This window comes from Mauremys mutica, chromosome 6 (genome assembly GCF_020497125.1).
Source record: "Mauremys mutica isolate MM-2020 ecotype Southern chromosome 6, ASM2049712v1, whole genome shotgun sequence".
NCBI lineage: Eukaryota > Metazoa > Chordata > Testudines > Geoemydidae > Mauremys > Mauremys mutica.
In genome coordinates, this window is record NC_059077.1 from 87873288 (window position 1) to 87891100 (window position 17813).

The 17813-nt window shown below is 41.4% G+C and overlaps 1 protein-coding gene across 2 annotated transcripts in view; it reads right to left on the minus strand.

Moving 5' to 3' along the window:
• Positions 1-2022: 2022 nt before the first annotated feature.
• JAK2 (Janus kinase 2) overlaps positions 2023-17813 on the minus strand; it is a 148005-nt gene continuing 132214 nt past the window's right edge. For both annotated transcript variants that reach the window (XM_045021258.1, XM_045021259.1), the window contains 4 exons: positions 14123-14295; positions 11608-11725; positions 9927-10040; positions 2023-5979 (listed from right to left, as the gene is read on the minus strand). In XM_045021258.1, coding sequence (XP_044877193.1) covers positions 5872-5979; positions 9927-10040; positions 11608-11725; positions 14123-14295 — 513 coding nt within the window. In that variant the 3' untranslated portion in view covers positions 2023-5871. The remainder of the gene's footprint in view (positions 5980-9926; positions 10041-11607; positions 11726-14122; positions 14296-17813) is intronic.

The window sequence follows — 17813 nt, forward strand, 5'->3', positions numbered from 1 at the left end:
CTTCCCCCTAACTGGGGCAACATACATTCTCTAAAAAGGGATCTGGGCCAGGGGGACCAAAAAAACCCAAACATGTTAAAAATAAGTATCTCACGGAAGGAAAATTTGTAATAAACAGTTCCAGAAGCCCTTACCTCAGGACCCGATTTACAAGCTCCTCAACTCAAAGTCTCCGAGCCAAGCCTGCTCAAGATAGTCTTCTGGAACCTGGGACAGAGATCACCACCCATTTGCAAGCTGAATGGCTTTTAATTCCTCACTCTTTTGCTCAACTTCCTCTTTTTGTTTAAATAGATCAATTCTAGGGCAGAGGAGGGAGCTTCCTTGATTATACTCAGGCTGTTCTGATTGTGAGCTCCTGGGCTGACCACTACAGTGGTAGTCCACTCCTTCCTTTCCTACCTTAGTTCCTCCTGTGCTGCTGACACAAATGGCAGTCCAGCTCCTCCACTGATTACAGGCGCTTGCTAGTTGTGGTACTTCATCCCAGGTGATGCCCGCACATTCAATATCACTGTCTTCTACCAATTCTTCCTTGGCCATCCATGCTTTCTCTTTCCTCCCTCACGTATCCAATCCAGTGCTTGCTTAGCATGTCTTCCATCTTCCAGTCTGTGTACGTGTCCCAACTACCTGAGTCTTCTTTCTTTGACGATATTTTCTAGCATGTCCTGCTCTGTCAGCTCCCTTACTCTCACATTTGTTTTGTCTTTCCATGAAATGTGTAATATCCTCCTCAGCTGTCTGAGACAGGAGTCTCCAATCTCTTTTTGGCCTCTGTCATCATGCATACCCCTTCTCAATACTTTAAACATCTCATTTTGATTGCCAAACACTATCTCATGTCTCTGATCCTGCTTTCAGGTAAACTTTATGTATTTTTTCTCCTTTACACATTCCATCATAGCCATACTGGCTCAGATAAATCCTTAGGAGTACTTCCTATCTTCCCCTACGGTTATCAAGGGTAGTTGGTGGGAGGAGGTTGTTATAAAACTATATGCAAAAATTAGAGGAAGCTGATTTTTTTAAAATCATTTTAATACTTTTTTAAATATGTCGGTACAGTTATATTCATAGGGATATACAGTAATTGGTGTCTGAAAACTATGGAAGCGTTTCTTAGATACTGTGATTTGTCCAAACTCTCATTAGCTGCTAATTTCTCTCTTTTCTGATTAGGACATAGCTTTATGGAAATTCATTCCTGTTGCTTATTACATGGACTGTTGCAACGTTTTGGAATATGCTTAAGAATGAATTTTGAAGCTAAATATATTCACAATTAGTGGACCACAGACCAGTATTATATTTGGAAATAAAAACACATTTGTGTTTGTAAAGACTTTTTATAATATATACTCCATTTATATTAAAATGATTTTTCTTTAAATATAAAAATCTGAAAAGCAGTAGCTGTAATAAAAATTTCACTTTACTCCATAGCAGCAGTCATGTATGGGTAGGACAGAGCACTTTTTCACAACAAATCACAGCATTATAAATAACAAGAAAATGTGACAAACTGAATGCCAACTGAAGAAAGTAAAATAATTATGGCTTATTTGTTAATGCAAAGACTGTATAATGTAAAAGAAAATATCAGAGTATATACAGAGCTACTGTAACTAATAGGAACTAACTTCCTAAGTGCATTGATTTTAAAGGTTACTACATTTGGCATTAACAAGTCCAGCAAAGTCACTGCATTTGTATCCTCTTTAAAACCAACAGAACAGTTATATTTGTGAAAGGTTTTTTTCCTGTCTGAATCAATTTTTTTGTCCGTGAGTTCTCAGTCTTGCAAGGTGTTGCATAACTCTTGAAGGTGCTAATCACTAGTAGCTCCTAATGATTTCACTGATTACAAGATGCTCAACATCTTGCAGGATCAAGCCTTTAACACAGACAATTGTTACAATGGATTAATTTACCCCGTCCAACTGAACAAACAAAATTTGATGTGAATTTGTAGCTTTTCTCTAAAAATTAAAATGGAATATAAAAAAGTAAAAAAACAGAGGCTTTTAAAAATGTTTTTAATAAAATACAGAACTTCAAAACTTGTAAATTCTAACACTACACTTTTGAAATCAAATAGAGTATGAAATCAGACATACTGTACTAGAACAAGCAAAGGGCTTTTATTCACTTGAAAACAATACCAGTATGGAAGATCTCTTCATTGCATTACACAAATGTCCCTGAGATTTTTACATAAACAAGCTATATTCTGTGTCTATTAAATATTGGAAACCTATGGTGGGATGAACAAAGGGACTTAGGTGTTGCAACGCTGAGCGTCACAATCCTTATTTTTTAGAGCCTAGAAAATTACAGGAACACCACTGCGATCCACCAAGCAGTTAGGTGAGTTAGGCACCCATACAATCAACTGGGGAGAGAGAGGTGCCTCAGGCAGCAAGCCACAAAAGCCAGCATGCTTGGCAGAGAGCCACCTAAGCTAGCCAGTGGGAGATATCAACTAGAGATGTCTGTGCTAAGCTCTGCCCCACCCTCTCTTGGAGATAGGCACCAGGTTGCAGGGAGGCACCTATGTCTATGTAACAATCCATTAACAGGAACCTGCTACCTGGAGTTAGACGGCTTAGACGCCTAAGATGTTTCTTGAGGGAGTCAATTAGGCACCTGCCTCACCCCACAGATAATGGTGGTGCTGGCAGGGTGGCACCCACTGTATAACTTCTTAGCCAGTAGTTAGAGCACTCACTAGGATGTGGGAGACCCAAATTCAATCCCCCCCTCTCTGCCAGAAGGGGAGAAAGGATTTGAACAGGGGTCTCCCATAGCCCAGTTGTTAAAATGCCTCTAACCACTGGGCTATGGGACAGTCTGAGGTAAGACTCCCTCACTCTTTCCTATTGCACTGTTGATAAATAATGATGCTTGGAACTGGGGGACTAGACTCAGGACTTCCTAGGTGCATGACCCTGGGTCCAGTACTTAGATTTCAAATGGGACTTGAGCTGATAAGTAAGCTCTGAGCCTGCCTACTGGATCAGGACCTGCACATAACTTAGGTATCTGAATGCCTGTCTTTCCCTGGTTAGTGAATCATTCTGGGGCTCAGACAGGAGACAGGCATCTGGTCGGCTAGAATGAGGCAGCACATGACCAAAAGAAGAAACATAGGTGCCTAGGGAACTTTTACTCTAAAAAAAACTTCAGTGTCGAGTGAATTCAGGTGCCTACAGAGTTTAGTAGGATGTTTTGAATCGCAATGGAGCCAAAACTGGGACTTTAAGTGCCTAAACCAGGGACATAAGCACCTAAGTCTTTTTTCCCCTAGCATATCACTAGTAATATTACTGCTTGATCTCATTGAGGACATGAGATCAAGCAGTAATATGTACTTTCATGGATTCCCACCCCTATGGGTTACTGAGTGTCATACACTGCAATTTTAGATTTCTGCATTTATCATCCCAGCAATAATGCTGTTTAATGCTTGTAAAGCTAGAATATTTTGTTTGGTTACCAAAAAAAACAAAACAAAACAAACGAAACAAAACCCCGACAAAACTCACCATACAAAGTTAAGACTCTACAAATGCAAAGACATCTTTTGCACAACTTCTTTTAAAATCAAGTCTAAAACAATGTACAGAAATGCAACAACAGGTACTGATTTGAAAAAATGCACTTGAAAAATATATATGGTGAAGTTAATTTTTTAAAAATGCTTTAAGTGTTTCAAACGTGGCAACAGAAGCATAAATTATTGGTAAAATAATTTCCAGGATAGAAGGCCTGATCCTGCACTTCTTACCCTTGGCAAAATCTTCCTGGTTTTGGTCAGCATAAGATTTGCCTGTGTAAGACCTGCAGGAGTGTCCCGTAGTGGCACAAAACATTCTCCTACTGGCACTGGGCTAAGCTGAACAATGGGTAAGCATTGTTAGAATTGAAGTACTTTTGAAAAACAATCTTCCTATAAGATTTACATTATGACAGCACTATTGTGCTCCTTAATGTTTGTGAATAATTTTCCTGTGTCTCTGATTTGCTGTCAATTTATTTAAAAATGAACATTCCACTTGACTAGAAATCTGGATCTAAGAACAAATGTTGAGTTGTGGTGCCCCTAAAATGAGATTTGCTCAACAAAAACAAAGTTGAACAATCACTCTAACAAGGCAAGTTAGAGTTAAGTTTAGTTTACAGTCTACTGTATTTTAAGAGAACAAGTAAGATCATCTGGCTTGAATTAGAAAATGCCACATTCATTGACTTACAGCTAGAGATAATGGGGATCGTGCCCCCAAGAAATATGCATATAGGGGACACTCCATACACAGGTCTTCCTTCCCTCACAGGGTAGGGGGCCTCAGTTAACCTCAACAGATTGTATACCCCTTCTATGTGGGTCTGCAATGGACCAGGGAGACGGAGCGCATGGGTCCTCCAGAAAGGGCATTTGAGCCTGGAGCTGTATTTATCTTTTCTCTACAGCTCCTTGACATATGCTAAAGGGACTGAGGCCAGAACTACTGGAAGTACCGAGCCAAGGTACAGGGACCCCGTGCAGGTAGCTCTGACTTCACGCAGATCCCACAGAATTCTGAGGGTGTGGCCTGGGCCTGTTTGCAGGGTGGCAAATCCTGGTTCCTAAACCTCAGACTGATGTGGAGGAATTTCTGCATGGGAAATCTCACTGATATTTCCTTTGCCCAAACCTTGGGATTTTATCAAAGGAAGGAAATAGGGGATGGGATGGTACAACTCCATCAGCAAGCAGTCCTGGTAAGATGGCTGATAGTTTTGTTGTAAACTCCTTTTTGGGAGTGGGGGCAGAAGGGCATTGTTAATCCTAATACTGAATTGTGGATTTGGAGGTATTTTCTATTTTTAGTTCAACCCCCAAAGCAGAATCCTTATTTATAGTTAAATTCATCATCACATGAAGGTTACAAAGTCAGAAAGACAAAAGAGCAGCATGTAGTAAGGTTAATAACATGTTTAGCATTCTCATTCTCAGAAGTGGCCCACTGAAATCATTGCTTTATCTGAAGCAGCTTCAATTCCACTTGCTGCCTGTATTTTTATAAAATGAGGAGAGAATCCAACACTTCCACAACAGATACATGGGGGGGGGGAACGTAGGAAAATAGATTGTGCTGTTTTTATGCTTGTCCATTTCAAAATTTGACTTTTTGGGGGGAGAGGGGTTGCTGTACAAATAGAACTAAATATTTGTTCCCTTTCCCTAAAAATATTTACAGTACATCACACAACAGCCTAACATATACCTCTGCGTGTATCGCTGGCTAATAATGGACGCAAACAGGCACATTGAAAGTTGCTTAGTAAATTATCTAACCTCCTTCAATTTGTTCTACAGAGAAGCCAATTCTTCATTGACAATGAAATTATAAAACTATATTAATAAAGCACAAGCCCTTGTGCAACACACTACACAGGATGCCAAGTTGCTATACATTCAGTGTGAAAACACTAAAAATATATTCTGTGCATCTCCATCTTGGCAAGGAAATGCATTCAGTCTTTTCATCTCCCTAAAAACCCTACCAAAGTGGTAAGTCACTCTTTTTTTGCATTGCCAAGTAAGGCAAATACTGGTGATGCTAACTGACCACATATTAGGACACTGTTTAGAAAAATAATCCACTTTCTATTAAAGTATTTCACTGTCATGTCCTTGTAGTAGCAAATGTATCCTGATGAAGAAAATGATCAGAATTCCTCACAGTTTGCAGGTTCTGATAGGATAATTTGCACACATGTTTTGCCCACAATAAAGATAGATGGATGTATGTGTATAATCCACAGCAACCCAAAGGGCAGACTTTGTTCTGTGTTCATATGTCCTCTGAACAACCTTCAGTTCTCTTATCCACCCATGTCGTCCCTTATATGATCCACTCGCACCGCAAGCTCCCTAAAGGAGGGACGCTGGCTTACGTTATTGTTCCAGCATTCTGTCATGATGGCATAAATCTGGGGAAGACATCAGAAAAGAGAGGTTACTCACCCTGTGCAGTAACTATAGTTCTTCAAATGTGTGTCCCTATGGGTGCTCCACTTCAGATGCGGATGCACCCCACAGGCCTTTGATCAGAGGTTTTCATTAGCAGCATCCATGTAGCCCATGCATGCATTCTTGTACCCTGAACTGAGGCTGTATCAGGCAGTGCAGGCAAACCATCCTCAGTTCTTTCTCCACCACCAAGTCTCAGAAGGAAACTTTGAAGCAGAGGGGAAAGAGGGTGGGTAAAGGAGCACCCATAGGGCCACAATCTCAAAGAACTATAGTTACTGCACAGCGTGAGTAACCCCTCTGTCTTCTTTGAGTAGTGTCCCTGGGGGTGCGCCTCTTTAGGTATCCCCAGAAGCAGGAGCGAGTTTCAGAACAGAGTCCAGCACAGAGGAAAGAATTGCACTGCCAACTGCCACATCAGCTCTAGAGGCACTGACTAAGGTGCAGTGCCTGGAGAAGGTATGTACCAAAAACCATGTAGCAGCTTTGCAGACCTCAGATACTGGGACATTTTAAAGTAGAGCCATAGATGTAGACTATGACCTCATCAAGTGAGCTGACACGCCCGCAAAGGGTGGAATGCTGGCAGCCTTGTAACAAGCGGTACTACACCCAGAAATCCATTTCCATTTGTCTTTGGGTAGAAATAGCAGATCCTTTAGAGCTATCTGCAAAGGAAATAAACAGTCTAGGAGATTTATGAAATGATTTAGTCCTATCTAACGGGGTGAAAGGAGAGCTCCATCATTAAGATGGAGCTTGATTTCCCAATTCTTCCGTGCCTTGGACTTGAGGGCTAAATAGCAGTGACACTTCTGTGGGATGTGTGACTCTCCCAGGCAGTGAACGTACTTAGAGGGTCCATTGCTGACTGGGGACAGCCTTTCTACATGCGAGGCAACATTTAAACCTCACAGGGAGGACTTCTCCAGAGGAAATAAAACAATATTTCAATAACCAGTAATTAACTACTACAAAAAAACCACCTAACTAAACTAAAGTAAACTCAATTAAGTAGAACAAACTCAGCAACCAGATGAGGCACTCACAATACTTAAGCTCCATGTTAGGCAGACGCGTTTGAGAAGGAACTGAGGATGTTCACCTATGCAGCCTGATACAGCTTCGGTGTGGGGCACAAGGATACCAGCAGCGCATGTGTGGGTCAAACTGACACTGCTAATGAAAATCTCCAATCAAAGGTGTGTGGGATACATGTGCACCTGAAGTGGAGCACCCAGAGGGATACTACTCAAAGAAGAATTAGTATTACATACATAGAAACTTCAACTCGTTTTAAATACTTGGAGCGGGTCTGTCACAGTGTAGTAGCTGCCAGAAGGGGATCTGAATTAGTCTTTTGCTTCTGAGCAATAGGGTGGTCACACTAGGCGCCGACTTCCCGTTTTCTGTGGGTGCTCGACCCCCACTCTGCCCCTGGCCCCGCCCCCACTCCATCCCTTCCCTGCCCCTATTCCAACACCTTCCCCAAAGTCCCGGCCCCAACTCTGCCCCCTCCCTGCCTCTATTCCAACTCTTTCCCCAAATCCCTGCCCCGCCTCCTCTCCTGAGCACGCCACGTTCCTGCTCTCCCCCCGGCACCCCCTGGGAGTGTGCAAACAGCGGTTTGGTGATGGCCGGAGGAGAAACACTGGGAGGTAGGCAGAGGAGTGGGGACGCAGCACACTCGGGGGGGGGGTAGCTTGGCTGCCACTAATTTTTCCCCATGGGTACTCCAGCCCCGGAGCACCCACAGAGTTGGCACCTATGGGTCACAGTGCTGCAGAGACTGAATGATCAGCTCATATCTCACTAATCACTTTCTTTGATTCATGTAAGCAGAAGCAGTGAGTGAGGGCATCTAGCTTTGCTCTACCAGAGGAGTGATTATAATACCAGGGCTTTGAGTTTGTGGGAAAAAAGTTGGGTAGATCCTCAAAGCAGTGAAGACCCTGTACCCATTTCCAAATGGAGTTAAAAAAAGGAATGTTCCTAAAAATATTAAAAGGTGCCAAATTTACTTTACAAGACTGACCGAAAACCAGTCTTACAAATATATTATTTCTGGATTGTGCCCTGTCTCAGCACGATAAAACTTTAAACATTCTGTTCTGTTCATAAAGACACACTGGAACTTACTTATAGTTAATTTAATGAGTCTGAAATGTCTCAGTGCATCTCAATATGCAAACTGCTACATATAATGAATTTGTTCTATGGAAAAAATGACTCTGCTTTAAGAAGTTTCCATGGCACACATACGACCACCTCCACATATTTGGTGGTGACGTCCACAGGATTACTTGCAGAGCACCTTTGACTTTCTCACCTGCACTTTACCCATGAATCCAGTTTCACCAGGACTATTCCTAGTATCCAAGCCTCTTACCAGCTTTCAAATGCCAGCTTTAAAAACAAACCAACCCACCCACCCAAACACTACCTGCCAGAAAAGTGTTTCTTACTCTCTCCAAAATGAGAAATTAACTCCAAAATTACACTGGCCTGAGATTCACAAAATAAGCTCTGGGCCAGGGAAAGGTTTACAGCCTAATAGCTTGTGATCCACCAGGGGGATAAATGGGAGAGAATGACAGTTTCTTACTGTGAAAAAGCACTTGCATCTTGCTTATGTAATACCTGACCTTGAAATGTTGACATTATTTTTTGAGATAAGTTGGAGAAAATTCTAAAAATGTAATGAATATTTTTCTTTCTTTCCTTGAGGCCTGAACAGTTTGAGTTATGATAGCCTGGCTTAAGACGTGGAAGGTTACAAAAATAGAAGCAGTTAAAATATATATATATAACTACAATATTTCTAAGACATCTGGCAAAATACATGATGAGTTTGTGTTCTCAGATAAGGGGTTTGCATGCAAAAACAATTAGTTATACACACAAAAATCCAAGCACAAATTCAGAAGCCACTTCTGAACATTTATTTTTAAAGTGTGTATAAATCTAACACAATTACAATACAAGGCTCGATCCTATCAAGAATTATGCACATTCTTAACTTTACGTACATGAACAGAGTTCCACTGACTACTACCCCATGGGACTACTCATGTATTTAGAGTTAAGCAGGTATGTAAATCTTTGCAGAATTAGGCCAGACTCCTCCCTAACAAGTATGTGCATTCCTAAGTTTGCTGTGGGAAGAGAAATAATCAAGCAAAACAAGCTTTTTTTTAAATCTGGAAATTAAATGCAAAAAAACCTGTTTAATAATAAGGTTGTATAGTTAAAGTCACAAGAGTCACGAAATGCAAAGTTTAATGATACTGTTAAAATCTTAACTAAGATGCTAATAATATGTAGTATTATCTATTCCTATTTTTCAGGTTACAATAGTTAGCTTAATGTGTCACCATTTATGTTGTAAAATCTCTACCCTAGTATGTGCAATGCAGCCAAGTTAATGTGACTGTGACCACTAGAACTTCTGCATTTCTTGACTTTTTGAGATTTAAAATTTTCAGTTTGAAGGTTGCATTAATAGTTTTTTCCTTTAATATTACAGGATGCCAGCCAGATACATTAATAGACTAACTATCTGTTAATCTCCCAAGGGCCTTATTAAATTTGCAATTCTGAATGTAAGTCTGCTTGTGCATCTATTGTAATAGGTCACAGGTAACCTATCCAGAGATATTCAGCAACATTTTTACATCTAGGTTATTGACAGATTGTCATACTAAGAAGCAGGAGCTGAATGTTTGATAATTACTTGGTCTTATAACTACCATAAAATAGCAGCACAATGTTCTACTATGTTTGACTATGCATCCTGTGTAACTGATGTTTCTTCAATAACCCAGGCATCACAGAACAGAGAGATTATAGTTGTTATATATTCACCCTGGCTGATCCAATGTTAAGACAAAAAAATAAATTGTAATACCTCATCAGGACATCCATCTGGTCTTGGCAGCCGTCCATTGTTCTTCAAAAGCTCTATCAAATGGAATACAATCATCTGTCCTTGTTTATCATTACCAATCATGCGCATGAATTCCTGAAACACAAAGTCAACTTTTATTCATGTAAAAGTTATTATACTTTGTAACACTTTGCAGTGTATTTTTTTTTAAATCTATGACAATAGCGTTAAGGATATTACTCTAGATAAGGATAAACTAGATAAAGGTAGTAATTATGATGCAGATAAGCCAGAAATATTCAATAAATATTTCTGTTCTGTATTCAGAAAGAACCAGGATGATGTGTTCATATCTTAGAGTGACAATGAAATACTTTTTATTCCATCAGTAACTAGGGATGATATTAAACCGCAACTATTTAAAAGTTAAACATTTTTAAATTTAAAGACAGTGTGCAGCCAAGAGTATTAAAAGACTTGGCTGAAGATCTCTCTGAAGCATTAATGTTATATTTTAACAAATCTTGGAACACTGGAGAAGTTCCAGAGAACTGGAAGATGGTTAATGTCATGCTGATATTTAAATAGGGTAAAACAGGATGACTAAGGTCATTGTAGGCTAGTTAGCTTGACATCAACCCCAAGCAAAATCATGGAAAGGCTGGTATAGGACACAATCAGTAAAGAATTTAAAGGATAGTAGCATAATTAATGCCAATCAACATGGTTTTGTGGAAAATAGGTCTCGACAAACACATCTAACAGTTTTTTGATGAAATCACATGTGGTTGGTAAAGGTAAATGTGTAGACTTAACAGACAATCTTCTGTAAGGCATCTGGCTTAGTTACGCATGATGTTCTGACAAAAAATTAGCACTATACAAAATCAGCATAGCCTATATAAATGGATTAAAAGCTGGTTAACTGATAGACTGCAAAAATTAATTGTAAATGGGGAACTAATCCAATGGGGGAGTTTTTAGTGGGCTCCTATAGGGATCTTTGCTCAGCCCACTGCTATTTAATCTCTTTATTGATGATTGAAAGAAAAGATAAAATTATTGCTGGTAAAATTTGTAGATGACACGAAAGTTGGAGGATTGTTAAATAATGATGGGGACAGTTATACATCCAACTTGGATTGCTTGGTAAGGTGGACCTGTGAACACCATGTATTTTAACACAATCAAACATAAGGTCATATCATCTAGAAACAAAGAATACAGGTCATATTTATAAGATGAGGTACTGTATCATGGAAAGCAGTGACTCTGAAAAAGATTTAAAGGGTCATGGTAGGCAACCAATGGAACATGAGCTCCCAGTGTAACGCTGTAGCTAAGAAGGGTCTTAGAAATGATTGCAAATAGCATTAAGATGTGTCAGTCATACTTGAGGCTTTAGTATGGCAAAGTCTGACATTTGAGTACTTTAAAACTGTTTCATACAGTTATGAACCCTGGAATGGCTACAGCTTTTACAGATGTCAGATAATTTTTTTACCCTTAATTAACATTTTATGCCTTGGTACTAGTGGTTTTCAGAATATTTCATCATATAACTGCATGCTGCATTACAAAAATCCAATTCTCAGCATAAAAGGAATAGTAAATAACTATCGATTTAGATCTATGTACGATCTAAATCTTTACGTAAGCTCATGAGAGAAGGAACTTCAGAAACCCGTAATTATGCACTGACCGCTGGAGGGCTTTTGCTCTTTTCAATATACGTGAAGAGTTCATACAGGACCACGCCAAAGCTCCACACGTCAGAGGCCACAGAAAACCTGCTCTCTGTCAGAGATTCTGGAGCATACCTGTATCAAAAAGTCATGGGAAACATCAGCGAAGTTAATATAGAAGGGAAAAAGGGACATCATTCTGCATCTTTTTTTTTTTTTTAAAGGATTAAGGCATCTTAATTTGATAAACTTAAAACACGTCATGAGTAGATTTTCTTATTACATGTTTACAGACATTAATACCTCTGCATTTTATTATATTACCATCACTTATATCTATGCTTTATTTTACTTCTTAAAAAATTATTTAAATCTTCCTGATTTCTATTTCTACAGTGGTGTACTCAGAACGCTTTATCATAACTGCCTTACTTATACAATATGATGAACAATACAAAAAACCCTCTTGTGTGAAGAGCCTGACCCAAAACCCATTGAAGTCAATGAGTGTCTTTCCATCAATGTCATTGTGCTTTGGCTCATGCCAACTGACCGTGTTCTCATTTAAGCCCTCCTGTCCCGGTAGTCAAGAATCTAATATCTATGTATGTTGAACACTATAGTCTCAACTCTCTTCTTTAGAGTATAACATTTCTAGACTGCTTAAAGCTGACAAGTACAGCTCATGTAAATAGCATGCACTCTGCTCAAGAGTACAAGTAAATTAAGCTCTTTCACATAAACATGAATCTATATTAGGATTTCCTATGGTCCCCATCTCCATAGTATCGTAATGTCTACACAGAGTCTTCTCTTTTCCCTTCCCTAGTTAAAAGGAGACTCGGCTTCTAGATTATTTTTTAAAAGCATCTATCTGATTATTACAGAAACGTGTTATCAAAGAGGAGGATTTTGCAGTTGTCCTGGAGACTGTGAATGACTTGGACATACTCTGGAAACTCATCCCTCACCTGAACATTAGCTTCTATTCTCACTGTCCAGGGAGAAACTCTGCTGAATGTGGTCAGAAGACATGGACCTTGGTATGCAAGAGGCTGTTTAAGATATCAGGCAGGCAGATGTAAATGATCAACCTACAAGTACCTCAAAGGCTGAAAACTTTACAGCCATGTGAGAACTTCTATTTGGTTATATACAAGAAGTGCAAATCCAGGAGGGAGGGTCCACTGAGATGGGTTTCTTTGGAGAACATTCTTCACATTCCTTTAAACTTCTCAACCTTTTTGCACCTTTGCTGATCAATATGGTAATTCCTCACTTAAAGTTGTCCCAGTTAACATTGTTTCCTTGTTATGTTGCTGAGCAATTAGGGAACATGCTCATTTAAAGTTGTGCAATGCTCAACTATTACGTTGTTTGACTGCCTGCTTTCTCCATAGCTGGCAGCCTCCCTACACCCCACCCCCCCACCAGTGCCTTCCACCCACCAGCAGACCCCACAGATCAGCACCTTCCCCCTCGTCCCCCTGCCCGCGTCAATCAGCTGGCTTGCGGCATTTAGGAGGCAGGAGCCAGGACTCAGCGCACAGGCTCCCCCTCCCTCCTGAACACTGCAAACCAGCTGATTGCCCCGGGCAGGAGGCTGGGGGGAAGGGAGGGAGGGGGAGCCTGCGCACCAAGTCCTCACTCCTCCCCGTCCCTCCTGCCCCCTAGACACCGCAAGCCAGCTGATTGCCCTGGGCAGGAGAGAGGGGGGAGGAGCGAGGACTTGGCACGCCTCCCCGCTCCCTCCCCTGCATCCTGCTCGCAGCAATCAGAGCTGTTCAGAAGGGAGAGGAGGGAGTGGGGAGGAGCGAGGACGCAGCATATGAAGTAAAGGTGGAGGAGGTGGGGGCGTGGAGAAGAGGTGGATCAAGGGTGGTGGCTTGGGGGAAGGGGTGGAGTGGACGGGCCAAGGGTTGAGCCTTGTGTCCCCGACAAAGTCAGTGCCTGTGCTTGCAAGAGGAGCAGCTGAACAATCCATCCTCTTCCACTCTCTGACTCCACCACCTCAACCAAGCTTCATACTCAGCAGTGATGACTGTAGTATTAAACTGTTTCTTTAAAAAACGTATACCTGTATTAAATTGCTTGTTTAAAATTGTTTAAAATGTCTATAATGCCTTTTGTCTGGCAAAAAAAAAATTCCCTGGAACCTAACTCCCCCTATTTACATTCATTCTCACGGGGAAATTGGATTCGCTTAACATCGTTTCGCTTAAAGTCACATTTTTCAGGAACATAACTCAACATTAAATGAGGAGTTACTGTATTAGAGAATTAAAAAAAACCCAGATAGAATACACAGATTATTAACAACTTCATGAGAGCAGCTTGTAAATATCCACATTTACAGATTTCTATACAGTAATTAAAATCCTGTGCGTGACATTTTATGCTGAGCCACAGCTACGGACTTTGGCTTTTAGACTCCACAATAAGCAAAAATATTAGCATCTTTCAGTGCAATAAAATCCAGCTCTGTGCACTACAAACACCCGGCCTTGTTTCATGAAGCAAATGGAAACTCACCAAAATATAGGGCTTTCTCCAGGCTCTTTCACTTTGTAGTATTCTTTGTCTTGTGGCAGGACTTTTGTCAGTCCAAAGTCCCCAATTTTAACTCTGTTCTCATTTTCCACTAAGATGTTTCTTGTTGCTAGATCCCGGTGAATGTACCTTTTTGTGCCCAGATACTCCATGCCCTAAGTGTAAACATAACACACAAATTAAATAATTGTTATTAAAACTTAATAGAGATAAAGGGCCAAATTTAGCACTGGCATAAGTGGCTGTAATTTCATTAATTAAAATGCAGTCATATTTGTCTATGGCAGTGGTGAATTTGTTTCAGAGAGTTTAAACCAAATATAGGAAGAATAGCAAGCTTTTTTGTCTGAATGCCTATCTTTTTGGAAAAGCAGCAAAGAATCCTGTGACACCTTATAGACTAACAGACGTTTTGGAGCATGAGCTTTCGTGGGTGAATACTCACTTCGTCGGATGCATGTAGTGGAAATTTCCAGGGGCAGGTATGTATATGCGAGCAAGAAGCAGGCTAGAGATAACGAGGTTAGTCAATCAGGGAGGATGAGGCCCTCTTCTAGCAGCTGAGGTGTGAAAACCAAGGCAGGAGAAACTGGTTTTGTAGTTGGCTAGCCATTCACAGTCTTTGTTTAATCCTGAGCTGATGGTGTCAAATTTGCAGATGAACTGAAGCTCAGCAGTTTCTCTTTGAAACTGCTGAGCTTCAGTTATTCTGCAAATTTGACACCATCAGCTCAGGATTAAACAAAGACTGTGAATGGCTAGCCAACTACAGAACCAGTTTCTCCTCCCTTGGTTTTCACACCTCAGCTGCTAGAAGAGGGCCTCATCCTCCCTGATTGACTAACCTCGTTATCTCTAGCCTGCTTCTTGCTCGCATATACATACCTGCCCCTGGAAATTTCCACTACATGCATCCGACGAAGTGGGTATTCACCCACGAAAGCTCATGCTCCAAAACGTCTGTTAGTCTATAAGGTGCCACAGGACTCTCTACTGCTTTTACAGATCCCCCTCTGATATCTTTTTGGAGAGAGCTTCTTAATGCTTCAAGGTGCAGTAAATGTCCTTAGCCGAGGGGAGCTGGATTGGACCCTCCTCTGAGCCCAGCAACATTACTCTTAGCTTATTGAGAAGGGCAGCTCCTGTATCTCCCTCTCCGGGGCCAAACATGCTGTGCTGGCAGACCTCCAGCCATTAGCCCAGGGAGAATGAAAGCCAGGCTAAGTTTCTTGCACGATAACACAAAGTGCCAATCAAGCCAGCCCTGTCTGACTGCCAAACTTGGCTCTGCTTCCTCTTCTCTCCTTTGCTTGCTCTATCAGCTCTATTTTATCATCCTTTTTGATCCCCACAACCTGTGTGATCTTCCTCACGTCCCCACTAGCACTCACCATCACAAACATTCACTCTCATACTCTGAGTAGGGACAACCTATAACCAATGCTGCCTTGAATAAGACATCCGTTCTGCTCCTCTCCAGATCTCAAACATCCTGTAGGAGCAAGCAGCTTGGCTACGGTGCCTATTCCTTTTGTCACTGCTGAAATATGAGAGGGGGGAACATGGGCATAGTTTGGAGGGACGACGGGCGGGCGTTGCTTCCCCCACAACTGCAAACCTCACACAGACACATAATTTGCCCCCTCCACACATGGCCCCATTGGCCGGACTAAAGATGCCCACCCAAGAGTCAAACTATGCCTATGGGAGGGAAACCAACTATAGTTTTTTATGGTAGCTAAAGAGAAAATCCTGTTTGGGCAGCTGTACCTGTGGGGGAGGAGTCGACGCAGCACAGAGTGTTTTAGAAGCTGACCAATTCCAATGTATAACAATTAGGAAACATTAAGCAAGCCAGCTGTTCAATGACTCTGTACAAATCCTTTCCTTTCCTTCAATGCATCTAAAAACAAGCAAGCGTTGCTCATCGAAATTTTGGCTGCTGACCTAACTTTTTGGCATAAAAACATTCCTTGCCATTGCAGGGGCCTCTCTGCCTGTGGCACATAATACTCCTGTGGGCTGTACTACTTTTGTCTAATCTTGGTTGTTGGGTGTAATATGAGGGTGCTGAGTGGTGCTGGAGCAGTGTGATATGCAAGAAGTCAGACTAGATGATCTGGTGGTCCCTTCTGGCCTTACACGGTATGACTCTAAAAATTAAACCTATGTCGCAAGAGGAATAATGTTTTGAGGACAAGCACCTCAGAGGCAGCAGGTTCAGGGCCAGATTTACACATTACACACTCCTAGGGACAACATCTTCAGCGGTCCCCTCCCTGCCCGCCCTCCCCCCGTCTATAGCTGACCTTCGTGTTGCACACAGTTTTGGAGAAGTAAGGCATCCCTAGCATATCAGTGCCCCTAGCACGTGCCTACTGTGCCTAACTGGAAATCCGGCCCTGAGCAGGTCACATATTTTCCCTTAGCGTTTCCCCACTCGCCTCTGCCCCAGACTTCTGTCAATCTTTCTGAACAGATTTTTCCTCATTTTCTTTATACCACTAGATGGCACCATTGTATACCAGTACTTTATTTGCTGCCAGGCGGAAGGATGGCCTGATGCCCTCAGATGCCAGCTCTTAATGCCTCGCTGTGGATGGCACATTAACAATGTTAGAGCTGGCAATTTTGCTCTAAAATCCATATATGCCCCTTCCATGACAGGCCTAGTTTCCATCACAAGACCTGACATCGCTCTCAAATCCTGGCTTCTTCCATGGCTGTTCTGATTCCTCAGTCAGGCCACTGGACTGGGAAACTGGTATTGTTTCTGAATACCACCTTTGGAGCTATTTCCTTATGTTTCAGACACTGTAAATGGAAATGCTGTCCTCCCCTACCTCTAACCCTTCGGCTAGAGCACTACAATTATAATTTATAAAATGCACAAGAGATTGATTTATTTGAATCAGGACTGTCATAGGGGCCTATTATTTATTTGCCATGTAACACCACATGGTATAGATTTGTCCAGCGATGTGTCCCTTTTATTTCCATTAATTTTAATGGGAGTCATGCACATATTGAGAGGAAAGTATGGGCCGCAGTCTTACTCTGCCAAACGGGACCTGAGTCCAATGTCTTCACTATCTTTTAGCTTCCCTCAAGATAGAAAGTGTCTAGAAAAAAATATCATTGGTGACAAGATCCAGCATTATATAAATCCACTGACATTTCAGCAGGTAATAAACAGAAAAGGACCAGGAGAAGTAGGTTTGAAAACTCCAGAGCAACATTTTAAAAAAATGAAATAACTCCTTGGACCTCTTAACGGAATACGCTTTTAGACCAAAAGAACAGCTGCATAAATAAAAACAGCAGGTACAAAATCTCACCTCAGAACAGTAACTTTGCCTACAGTGATTAGCTCCAATCTGTTTCCTAATTAGAAGACAGAGTCGGCAAAGTACGATTTCTGCAGCTCCTCTCCCAACATTGTGTTGCAATCAGAGCCAGCTTTTGCATTCTGGCCAGGGCTTCAAAATAATTGTGCCACCACTCCCCATCCCCCAAACATCCATGACCATCATACCCATGAGCAAAGGGCTGCCTTTCAGAGCTGAGGAAGGGCTAGAGAGAATTCTCAAACACATTCCAAAGTTTATTAACTCATTTTATGTAGAAAGCATGTGTGTGGGTAATCTGTAGGTCCCACCAGCCTCCTGCTGCA